This window comes from Mus pahari, chromosome 3 (genome assembly GCF_900095145.1).
Source record: "Mus pahari chromosome 3, PAHARI_EIJ_v1.1, whole genome shotgun sequence".
NCBI lineage: Eukaryota > Metazoa > Chordata > Mammalia > Rodentia > Muridae > Mus > Mus pahari.
In genome coordinates this window covers 110,384,373-110,396,578 of record NC_034592.1, presented here as the reverse complement: position 1 = coordinate 110,396,578, position 12,206 = coordinate 110,384,373, and the positions used below count along the sequence as shown (strand labels likewise).

The following is a 12,206-nucleotide window of genomic DNA, read 5'->3' as shown; positions in this document are numbered from 1 at the left end:
TCCCAGCAACCACATGGTGGCTCACAGCCATCCATAATGAGGAAACAAATAAAAAACCTATGGGGGCCAGAGCAAGCGGGACCAGAGCAAGCAGGGCGGAAGCAAGAGGGAGAAGGGAAAGGGGAAAAAAAAAAGGAACAGAACCGGTAAACACAGCCAATCCAATCCTCCCTTGTCCTAACACAGTCCAAGAATAGTCATGTGAGAATTTTGGGTGCTTGTGAAAAAGCTCCAAGAAAAAAATGACCAGAGTCTTATGATCGTCAATCCTGGAACATGTTTCCATGCTCCAACCAGGTGTGGGGTGTAGAAGTGAGTTTTTATCACTATAGTTATTCATATGCCTCTATGGAAAAACATGTGTGGCCATGTCCTTGTAAATGAACACCTTACTCATGTGATTCTTGTTAAGCCCCAGAGTATAAATTGTCTGATGCTCTGAATAAAGCTGGCTAGTGCATGAGATTTTAGTCTGCCTCATGTTTAGGCCCCACTCTCCCAGGTTCATGCCACCAACTAGAGTGCCAAACACTCCCTGACACAGTTGTTCTCTCCTTCCCACTACTCTCCAACTCACCAAGACAATGAGCCGCACCAGTTGGGTGTAGGTGCGCTCCCCGCCCTTTCGTGTGATAATGTCCCACTTCTCAGGGGTACAGACGATAATCTGTGTGGCACTGATTTCCTCCTTGCATAGCTGGTGATCCCCAGTCAGTTCAGCAACAGTGATGCCATATGTGGCCAGGCGCTGGGGAACGAAAGTATCATCAGCAATAATGAGTGATGGGGCTGGAGATGCAGCTCAGTGGTAGGGAGCTTGCCTAACATCTAAGAATGGTAGACAGTGCCTGGAGGGCCTGGCAGCCATTTCTGTGCTGTGGACAAGGAGAAGTTAAGGATCTGGTGAATCAGGAAAGATAAACAAATATTACTTAAATTCCACTCAGGTACATGAGGCAAAGGATCTATGGAAGCCCCTCATGAAGCAGGAAAGTGGAACTGGAGTAAACACCCACAAGCTATAAACCATATTCACTCCGCATAAATACTGTTAAGATGCAGTGACTCCATTAAGAAAATACAACAAGGCTGGTGAGATGGCTCAGTGAGTAAGAGCACAGACTGCTCTTCCAAAGGTCCAAAGTTCAAATCCCAGCAACTACATGGTGGCTCACAACCATCCGTAACAAGATCTGATGCTCTCTTCTGGAGTGTCTGAAGACAGCTACAGTATACTTACATAAAATAAATAAATAAATCTTAAAAAGAAAGAAAGAAAGAAAGAAAGAAAGAAAGAAAGAAAGAAAGAAAGAAAGAAAGAAAGAAAGAAAGAAAGAAAGAAAATAAATACAACAAAGATGGTGTCCATGTAAGACAGGCCAAGACATTTTTGATTCAGAAATTACTTGGGTCAAATTCTACCTTGGAAATGGCAAAAAAATATCTAGAGTTTCCCTAACAAAGAAGCATTAATGCATAGGTCCCTCCCTACCACATGGAGAGCAGCAGCTAGCATCTTCTGGAAAAGTTATACAACTTACCTTTCCAAAACTGCCCACCATCTCCTGGACCAGGGACCGCATGGGAGCTATGTAGATGATCTTGAAGTCATCCACATTGATAGTGCCGTCCATGTTGATGTGTTTCCCTATCTCTCGGAGCATACACATCAGAGCCACATTGGTCTTGCCCGCACCCTAGACAGGGGGCAGAGACAAAGCCTGTTCATCTGCTATGGGCTATCACCAAAACAGAACTGACCCTGGGAGTGCCACAAGTAACACTGCCCCAGGGGGCTGTCCATCACAGAGCAGAGAACAGTCAGAGGTGGTATGCTACGCCTTTAATCAAAGCACTCAGGAGGCACAGGCAGGCAGATCTCTGTGAGTTTAAGGGCAGCCTGGTCTATATGTAAGTCATGTCTACAGCCAAGTCTACATAGAGAGACCCTGATTCAATGGCAAAGAATAAGCCCTAGTTAAAGACTAGTATTTAACTTGCCACCAAAACATTTCAGGAAGAAAAGGAGGCAGGTCAGTACTTACAGTAGGAGCACACAGCAGCAGGTTCTCATCCGTCTCCAGGGCAGCACGGTAGAGTTTACTCTGGATCCGGTTGAGCGTTTTGAAGCCCTCAAATCCTGCCTGGGCATACTTTGGCAGCTTCTCCACCGGGAGCAATTGCTAAAGGAAGAGACATCCCACACTTTATGCTCCTGGATCCTTCAGCAGGCTGCCCATCCTTGTAAGATTACTATGATTTCACTTTGATTTCCCATGATTTCATGCCCTGGCAATCGCCATTCATAATTCTCTACTCTAAACCTGTCCAGAGAGATCACTATTGCTTCCTGGTCTTGGAATGGGAAAACTCTGGAATAGTTTCCACTCCTAGAATAAATTGTCTTTGAGATTAGGTGACATTTTAGTTAATGGCTAAAAGCCAAACTGGAAGACAGATGCAGAGAATGGAAAAGGTGATTCACTCACTTCTTCTGAGCCAAAGGGCTTGGGCTTCAAAGCAGGCACATGCACCTCTTCATAGCCTTTACGCTGGCGTCGGAAGGACCCGTCAGGAAGCTGGCAGCGCTTATTGGCCATGAAGTGGCTTCCTTGGGTAAAAACAAGGTCCTCCAAATCCAGAACCTGCCTTGGAGCCAGAGCCTGGAAACAGGCAAAGCAGAAACAGGCTTAGCAGGTGAGCTTCCCACCCACCTCAGCCCGGGAACAGCCCAGCACTCACCTCTCCACCCTGATCCAAATCCATTGTTTCCAGATCTGTGTCCATTCGGGACTGACGGACTCTCTCTCTCCGGGACCTTTCTTCCTGCAGCAGGGGAAAAGAAAAAGCACAGTCATCTACATCATTCTCCTGAGTGCTTGTCCCTTCCAGTCCCTTCTGGGTTGGGCTTCATTCACGGGTGCTAAATCATGTATCCCCAAACCAAAGACATCACTTTATTTTGAGACCTGCCAGAGACCATAAAAATAAATAAATAAATCAGTCAGAGATAATAAACACAGTGGCGATGCAGTGTTCTAAAGAAGAACGTGGGCTGGTGAGATGGCTCAGCGGTTAAGAGCACCGACTGCTCTTCCGAAGGTCCTGAGTTCAAATCCCAGCAACCACATGGTGGCTCACAACCATCCATAAGAAAAATCTGATGCCCTCTTCTGGAGTGTCTGAAGACAGCTACAGTGTAAACACATATAATAAATAAATAAATAAAATCTTAAAAAAAAAAAAAGAACGTCAGAAGCAGACTGTCAACAATTAACCACCAAAGGCAGGGAGGAATGGTGTTCTACATTAAGCAAACATGATCTTTTCCTAGGATGAAGTAAACAGGTTCCCATGGCACTCGATGAAGACAGTGTCTCAACCACAGCAATTGTGCTGACTCTAACTTGCACCCTGACAAACTCCAGAGAACGCAGTGAACACTGAACGAGGACCAAGACAGACAGACAAACCAGTCCTTACTCTGATCAGGTCTTCCTTCTCAGTCTCATGGAGCTGATAGAGGAACTTGGAGAGCTCTGGATCAGCTTCCATCTTTCCCATGATCCTCTCCTTTTCAGGTTCACTCTGAGCACTGGCCAACAAGGTACAGTATAAAACTGACAAACACAATAGGGAGAGAAAGTTGCAGACAGTGAAATAAAACCACCTTTTATTCCTGAGCAAGTAGAAGGTAATTAGATACTGAAGCCAAAGAAGCAATACAATCCAGCAGACACTTGCATGTGCACACACACACACACAGCAAGAAAAGTGCATGGTCTACTCACTCATCATCCTGTGCTGCCGCAACACTTTAATGAAGTCAAAAGTGTTAAAACCAAGGAGCAAAACCAGTTGGTTCTCACATTCTCGGTCATCACTTGCTGTCTGGAGAGAGAAAATAAGAACACCAGTATGAATACAGCCATCTGCTACCTCAAACACTGTCCCTGCACTGTTGGTACTGCAGTAAGCATAGCTGCCTTCCAAACACTGACCCTTTCTGACGAGACACATGGAATACAAGTACTATTTCGGCCATACCTTCAAAATCTCCAACACCTCATCTGCCTTCTTCTGTGACACAATGGCATCATCATAGAAACGACTGAGTTGTCGCTGCAGCCAGAAGGCATCGATATCCCGAGGGTGCAAATCCTTCTTCTTAGAACTCATCAGTTCGCCTGAGGCTACAAGCTAAGAAGGAAATCAGGCATGTGGCTCACTAGGTCTCTTCATCATGCTCCACCCAAGTTACCTGCCATCCCATAGGCTACCTTCTGAGGCCTTTCCAGAAAGAAGAAGCTCTATTACACTGAATTCAGGAGCACACAAGACTAAGATATCATTAACATGTGTCGTTGGGAAGAGAAACAACCTATTAATGTCCTAAGAAAATCAAAATACTGACCGTTTAATAAGACTCAAACTGAGCTTGGTGGAACACCTGCAATCCCAGCACTAAGAAGGCTGATCCAGGAGATTCCAATCCATGGCCAGTCTGAGCTGCCCAGCAAGTTTTAAGTCAGACACACACACACACACACACACACACACACACACGCACGCACACACAAAACACCACTGGCACAGGTCCGTAAATTTACCCCACTACTTAGAAAGCAGAGTTGACAGAGCTCCAAGACCTGCATGAGCTATAGGGTAAGTTTAAGTCCAGCTCAGGCATCTTTGTGAAGTCTTTTCCCTTTAAATACTGGTGCCATAACTCAGTGCTAAAGCATTCACCATGCACAAGACAGTAAGTTCAACCCCAGAACAACAAACAAACAAAAATTAAATACTCAGCAGGGCAATGGTGGTGCATGCCTTAATTTCACCACTTGGGAGGCAGAGGCAGGCGGGTCTCTGAATTCAAGGCCAGCCTGGTCTACCGATCAAGTTCCAGGACAGCCAGGGCTACGCAAGGAAACCCTACCTTAAAAAACAAGCATTTGAAATGTAAATGAAGAAAATAATAATAAAAACAAACAAATAAACGAAGCACTCAAATATTCTTGTCATTACAATGTTATCTATATATCAAATTTTAAAAATAACCCAAATCCCAAAAAGGAAATATGGAAGGCAGCCACAGTGGTCCATGCCGATAATTCCAGCATTCAAGAGAAAGGATGAGGAAGACATCAAAAGTGTGAAGCCTGCCTGGACAATGACAAAACTCCAAACAACCCCAAAAGTTGAGAAAGATGAGACTAGTTCAGTGGTGGATCACTGGCCTAGCAAGCCTGAAGCTGAGTTCAATCCCCAGTAGCCCCCACCCAGAAAAACCAACCATGGCTCAGTGAGTGTCTTAGTAAGAGAAGCAAGCTGGCCTACACTAAGACAGAGACTGTACTTACATTAGCAGAGAGGGTACAGCGCACAACAGCTTCATCCCCTTCCATGTCATCATCAGAAGCTTCTTCTCGGACTTCCCCATACACATCCTCATCACCTTCCTATGGAGACAATGCTAGCTGTAATACAATCTCAATACAGATGTGGAACTGGTCCTGTGGCATACAGATCTTGTCTTTCTATCACTCTAAGTAAGCTCCATACTTAGAACAACAGCTTTGGGATAAAATCAATAGTGTATCAACCATATTCCAGGAATATCAATGGAATGACCATTTGGAATGGGCTTATTAGATGTATTATCCTCTTTTCTGCTTCTCACCTTAGCTGCAAATATCAAACACTGGGATCACATGCTCCTTCTGAAACACAGATAATATCAAACTAAGACTACTGGTAACACAGGAGCTATGAAGATGCATACACAGGAAAGTAAATTGTGAGCCAGAAATGTAGGCATCATGCTTAGTTTGTAAAATCTCAAGTGTGGACTGTGGACTTAAACATCATGTTCAATAATTAGCATCTGTTAAATAAATTTCTATGAGCAAGAAAATCTGTGTCAGCTTGTTCCTAATTAAAACTAAAAATTAACAGCTGGGCAGTGATGGCACATGCCTTTAATTCCAGCACTCAGGAGGCAGAGGTAGGTGGATCTCAGTAAGTCTGAGGCCAGCCCTGATCTAATGAGCTAGTCCAGGACTGCCAAGGCTACACAAAAGAAAATCCTATCTGGAAAAAAGAAAGAAAGGAAGAAAGGAAGGAAGGGAGAGAAGGAGGGAGAAAGGGAAAAGAAAAACTCTCTACCAATTAACTATTCTGTAGGAAGTAGCATTTTGTTTTACTAAAACAGAAACTGAGGCAAAATGACCTGCCTAAGATACAGACTTAAACTCAAGATTCCTTGGCTCTCAGTTCAGTGCTCACCCTGACTCCAGTAACATCTTCTCTTCCAGGACATTTCAGGGCTGCTACTTTCTTTTTCAGAACACAAACTCACTCACTGAAAACTCTAAAGTATCCACTTTAAAAAATGACAGGCTGGAGAGATGGCTCCACTGTTAAAAGCACTGACTGCTCCTTTGAAGGTCCTGAGTTCAAATGCCAGCAACCACACAGTGGCTCACAACCATCCATAATGAGATCTGATGCCTTCTTCTGGTGTGTCTGAAGACAGCTACAGTGTACTTACTTATAATAATAAATAAATCTTTGAGCAGGAGAAAGCAGAGGTCTTAAATTCCCAGCAACCACATGAAGGCTTACAACCATCTGTACAACTACAGTGTACTCATATACATAAAATAAATAAATAAATCTTTAAAAAAATGACTTAGAGACATTTAGAGAATTCCACAATGTAGCCCACCTGGCCTCAACCTCCTGACTGTTGGGACGGTAGGCACTGTGTTACCATTCCTGGTTCAACTTTCCTTTCTCAATTGTTCCACTATTCCTATTTAGTTATAATCTAGACGTGGCAAGTTTTAACCCCAGGAACTGCTACAACTGCTAAATAGCCAAGTACAATTACATCCATACTCTTAGGTGAATATGCATTCTTTAACAATTAGCACACAGTACTAAAACCATAAATTACTATAATATGGTTAAAACACTATAGCAGGACACAACATCACTGAAGATGTGCTTTATCTTTTTTCCTTTATTGATTAAATGGGTTCTGACAATTTCATGCATGCACATAATGCATACAGATCTCTCTTACTGCCACTTGCCCCCCCTTGGAGCCTCCTCTTCCCTACACATCTATTTCTCACACTCATGCCTCCCTGTGTTATTTGTGACCCACTGAATTTAACCATCGGAGACCAGAAGGCTCAGAAGTGGTTACAGGACTGAAGATAATGACCTCCTTTCCATAATCTATCAATAACCAATAGTTAGGCAGCAGGGAGAAGGGACTCCTCCCAACCCCTGACTGGATGTTGACATAAGTAAGTGCAGCTGCCTGAGTCCATGACTGCAGTAACTGCGCTGTGCCCACAGGAGGGCATTTCTCAGCCCCCCTTCCTACTTTTACTGGTCTATCTGGTTTATTATAAACTGTCAGTGTACACCTACTAGTTTAGATTAGCTTCTAAAAGAACCTAACGTGAACCATAGTAACTTCTTAAGCAGAATGACACAAAATTTGTAAGTCTACCACAAAACACTGTAAAATGTATTTAGCTAGGAATTTCAGTTTATGAGAAGAGCTCCCACTACCTTGGTAACATCACAAAACAAAACAGAAGGGATCCATTTAAAGCCACTCACCTCCTCATCAGACTCAAACTGCACGTTCACACCATAAGTCTCATCAATGTTGTCATCTGAGGGGATGCGGGATTACACAGAGAGGGTAGTGGTTAGTGCGGAGACACTCAAGCCCATTTCCTCAGCTGCCTGGCTTGCTTACTCTCAGGCCAGAACACATAGACTTAATCAACACGAAAACAACCACCAAGGCCTCTCAAACCTGCCAACTGGATTCTACCCTGCTCTGCCTCTCAGCTCCTAAGCCCTCCCTGCTCACTCTGTCTACACAATAGGTCTCAATTTAAAAATGGCTGCCAGGGCTGCAGAGATCGCTCAGCTATTAAAGGATAAGGCTCCCAACCAAACATCACAAGATCTCTCTCCACTTTATGCTTCTTAGATGGGCTTTGCTAAGGAACCCCGGCAGCTGGAACTTGCTATGCAGGCCAGGCCTACTTGGTGGGGTGAGCCTGTGCCAAAAGGCCTGCAGATCAGCCATTGTCTTTAAGCAACACATCATAAGCTATGGAAACAATGCTATTCTAAAATTTTAACAATGATGCTGAGTATTCATCAGAAAGGCCAACAACCAAAAAACATGGTCAGGACACAAAGAGCTCAGGTACCCATATTCTGTATCTCCTTGTCACCACCGTAGTCCGTGATCTTCTTGCCCAAGTTTACCAGCACGTGGTATCTGGTATCATCTGTCTGGCCCAGCAGCAGGTCAATCTCCCTTCTCCTTTCCTTGTCTCGAAGCTTTTCATTCTTCAGTACAGCCAGGACTTCATCAGCTGCTCCACAAAGAATATCTCGAGGCTGAGAAAAAATACCAACAACATGTACAACAATAATATGTCGAAGGGTACTGCCCGGCTTTGTGACACTAAAGGGAAAAAAGCATGCATCTGCAAAACTACATGAGCTGGAGATGTGGCTCCCACGTTAGGACTGCACTGTTGTTGCTCTTGGGTTCAGTTCACAGCACCCACAAGATGGCTCAAAAAAAAAAAAAAAAAAAAATCACAACTAAAATTCCAGATCAGAAACCTTCTTCTTCTCACTAAGGGCACTGGGGATATATGGTGAATATACATACAAAGAAAACTGGCTGATCTGCAATCCTAGTAGGTGGGAAGCAGCAACAAGACCAAAGTTCAAGGTCATTCTTGAATACATAGTGAGTTTGATGTCTGCTTGAGCTGTAGCAGACCTCACCTCACAGGAACAAACAAAAGCAACCTTCAAGCCTAGAGGAAACTGCTGAGGACTTAACACAGTGTTGCCTCTTGTGCTTAAAACTTAAGCTCTGGGAGACAGCACTTGGGTGTGGGGGGCATAGGTAGGTGGTCTTCAGAAGCAGAAGACAACTTGCATAACAGCTTGCCACACCTCTCTAGGTGAAAGAGGCACTCAGCAGCCTGCCTCTGACCTGGAACACGTTCTCTACTTCTCTGTTCGAACAGTACTGCCCTCCCCCTCCTGCTGGGAAAATCCAGAGGTAAGACTGGCTCACCTGATCTCCCAGCGCAGCCTGGATGAAGCTGAGCAGCACCTCATAGGTCTCCCGGGTCTCCTTCGTCTTGGGCTTGTAGATGATGCCCACCATCTCATCAATGCCCTCAGACAGCAGCGTGTAGCCTTTCATCTTATTCATGTCGTGCCGGTCCTCATCACGTTTTCTCCTCCTAAAGGACATACAACATGATGCTGAATGGGAGAACTGGCCATTCCCAAGCCAAGCTTACCCTTTCTATACATCTAATACGTGAAGGCAGGAACATGAATCAAAATAATTAACTCCTACCAGTCCTTAATTATTTGAAGAAGCACTTCTTTTTTTAAAAATAAGTATAAATATTTAGTATATAAGAATGTGAAATTACATAAGCAAAAGTCTTTTTAGTTAGCTAATGTTCACTTGCAAAGTTTACTTATTGCACACTGTATCAATTTTTCCTAAGAATAAAACAGGCGTTGCTGTTCTCAGCCTTATATCAGTACACAGTCAAACTCTTTCTGAAACCCAGTGTCTCCAGCATTTGAGTCAACCTGCTGTTACTGAGTGAGCACAGCACTAACATACAATTGACAACAATTCCCCAAAGCAGGAGGCAGTTTGCACATCTCTGAAGGCACACAATTGAAGAAACACTTCTTTATGGGACATATTTATAAAAAGAAAATCTGTCATCTTCTGATATGCTGTTACAAGGAGATACAGTCTCCATTATCTTAAAATGTACATCTTTTTATATCCATATGAGATTTTATAATATTATTTAAACCTTTTTTTAAACCTAGATGCATCCATCACCTTTTAGTAGTGAGAGAAACTAGGCTCCAGTGGAACCTATGTTTAATGACTCCCAGTAAATAACCAGAAAAGACGTCAGACTCTAAAAACTGAAGGACAAAGGAACAATAGTTACACTCTTCTAAAACATAAGCACTCAAACCAAACAGGGCTTGGGGGTTGTTAGACTTGATAGTAAGAGAGAAGAGAGGTCTGGAGAGATGGCTCAGTAGTTAAGAGCACTAACTGCTCTTTCAAGGTCCTGAGCTGAATTCCTAGCAACCACATGGTGGCTCACAACCATCTGTAATGGGACCTGATGCCCTTTTCTGAGGTGTCTTCTGCGTGTCTGAAGGCAGCTAGTCTGAAGATGAGCTATAGTGTACTCATATACATAAAATAAATCTTTTTTAAAAGGAAAGAGAGAGGGAGGGATCGAGGGAGGGGAAAGAAAACACAATTTTCCAGGAGGTGGTGGTGCAGGACTTTAATCCCAATCCCAGTGCTCAGGAAACAAAGGCGGGTGGATCTCTGAGTTTAAGGCCAGCCTGGTCTACAGAGCAAGATACCCTGTTTTGAAGAAAGAAAAGACAAGACAAGAAGAGAAGAGAAAAGCAAGGAGGCAGGCAAATAAATTAACTTTTGAAATGAATCCACCAACATGAAACAAGAGAAATCATCAGGAAGTGATGGGCAACAGAAAGAGAGAGAGGTTGGGAAAGAGCTTGTAACAATGTGGTGGAGGTGAGTTACTGAGAGGAGATTAACCCTGGGGCTGGAGAGAAGAGTTGAGTTGTTCACCCCAGTACTGCTTTCAAAGAGGCCCCAGGTTCAGTTCTCAGCCCCACACTGGGTAGCTCAAAACCTCCTGTAACTCAAGCTCCAGGGATCTCAAACCCTCCTCTGGCCTCCACATAGGCATCTGCATGCGTGTGCACAAGCCGACACAAACATACACATGTGCACATAATTAAAAATAAAACAGATCTTTTAAAAAGATAGCCTGAAGAAAATTAACATCTATGAATCAGAAACGTGTCAGTAAAAGGTATCAATAGATTTTGTTCCACTTCCTTACACCTAAATCCAAAGAAGCTTTAAACCTTGAAGAGGTTTTTGCTATGCTGTGCACACACCACTGATCTTCCATACAAACTTGTGCAAAACTACTGCTCTAATGATGCTAAAGATGGGCTTTACATTAGATGGAAAAATAGCACCCAGCATCCCCCTTAGTACTTACTTGGCCCGTCTTTCTTCCTGCATCTGTGGTTTGGTCCGCTGAGCCTTATCTCCCATTCGGGTTCCCTCCAACTTCCCAACCAGGGACAGAACCTCTCCCGTCGGTTCATCCCGGCGGGTCCGGTCAATGAGGGAGCGGTCAGCTTGGAGCACAAGATTTGAGTTCTGAAAAGATCATACTTTATCAAAACTTTGAAATGTATAGTTTTGAATCCTGTTATTACAGTGACAGCAGAGGATGGGAAAACACCGGAATAAAAGGATAATGCTCTTAAGAAGAAATAATGTAGCACTACACGATGCACGAGCACTGTTACTGTCTGAAAAGGTGAACGAGCAGCGCTCCGAACAGCATCCTCAAGAGCCCACATTTAGGTAAAATGTTGGGCACATTGGAGGTAAAGAGAGGAAGGAGCGAGTTTAGCGCGGAGGGGGCTGGGAAAAACCCAACTCCTAATTCTCACGCGCCCAAAATTCCATGGGGTTTTTCCTTCGTGTTTTAGTCCATCCTTCCCCCAGCTCTGGTCTCCCGCCCGGCGTCCCTGGCTGTCCACGGCTTCCCCTGCCCGCACGTCCTCCGAGACCACACGCACCGCCTTGTACTCGTACTGCAAACTGCGGGCAGTCACATCCGCCATGGCTGCCGATGCTCGGGGAACTCAGGGTTCCACTCTTCCTCACGCCGCGAACCGCTCCGGCGAACCGCCCTGGCCCAACAGGTACAACGCAGGACGAACGTAAGGGACGGAGAAAAGAAACGGACTTGCTTCCGCTTCCGGGACGCCCGCTAAACGGGAGCCTTTCGGGTCACTAACCACGGCTTCTGGGCGGAGTTGGCGGATTACGGTAGTTCATCCGGGTCAAGGATTCCATTGGCCGACGAGACACACGTGCGTGCAAACTCTGGTTCCAGGCATCTAAGCGTGCTACAGGCGCCAAGGCCCAACCCCTCAGCGTATGATGTTAACGGTCCCTTTCTGTAATTCTTTAGGTTTCTCATACCAGCGGTCCTGTGAGGCAGGCAGACAGGCAGGCAAACGGAAAC

At 44.6% G+C, this 12,206-nt stretch overlaps 1 protein-coding gene across 1 annotated transcript in view; it reads right to left on the bottom strand.

Annotated features, from left to right (window-relative positions):
- Snrnp200 (small nuclear ribonucleoprotein U5 subunit 200) overlaps nt 1-11,912 on the bottom strand; it is a 31,021-nt gene extending 19,109 nt beyond the window's left edge. The window contains exons 1-14 of the mRNA XM_021194577.2: nt 11,755-11,912; nt 11,163-11,326; nt 9,140-9,311; nt 8,250-8,442; nt 7,642-7,697; nt 5,364-5,462; nt 4,048-4,200; nt 3,792-3,891; nt 3,484-3,620; nt 2,743-2,826; nt 2,490-2,663; nt 2,046-2,183; nt 1,542-1,697; nt 578-748 (exon numbers count right to left, since the gene is read on the bottom strand). Coding sequence (XP_021050236.1) covers nt 578-748; nt 1,542-1,697; nt 2,046-2,183; nt 2,490-2,663; nt 2,743-2,826; nt 3,484-3,620; nt 3,792-3,891; nt 4,048-4,200; nt 5,364-5,462; nt 7,642-7,697; nt 8,250-8,442; nt 9,140-9,311; nt 11,163-11,326; nt 11,755-11,799 — 1,842 coding nt within the window. The 5' untranslated portion in view covers nt 11,800-11,912. The remainder of the gene's footprint in view (nt 1-577; nt 749-1,541; nt 1,698-2,045; nt 2,184-2,489; nt 2,664-2,742; nt 2,827-3,483; nt 3,621-3,791; nt 3,892-4,047; nt 4,201-5,363; nt 5,463-7,641; nt 7,698-8,249; nt 8,443-9,139; nt 9,312-11,162; nt 11,327-11,754) is intronic.
- Between the last annotated feature and the right edge of the window lie 294 nt (nt 11,913-12,206).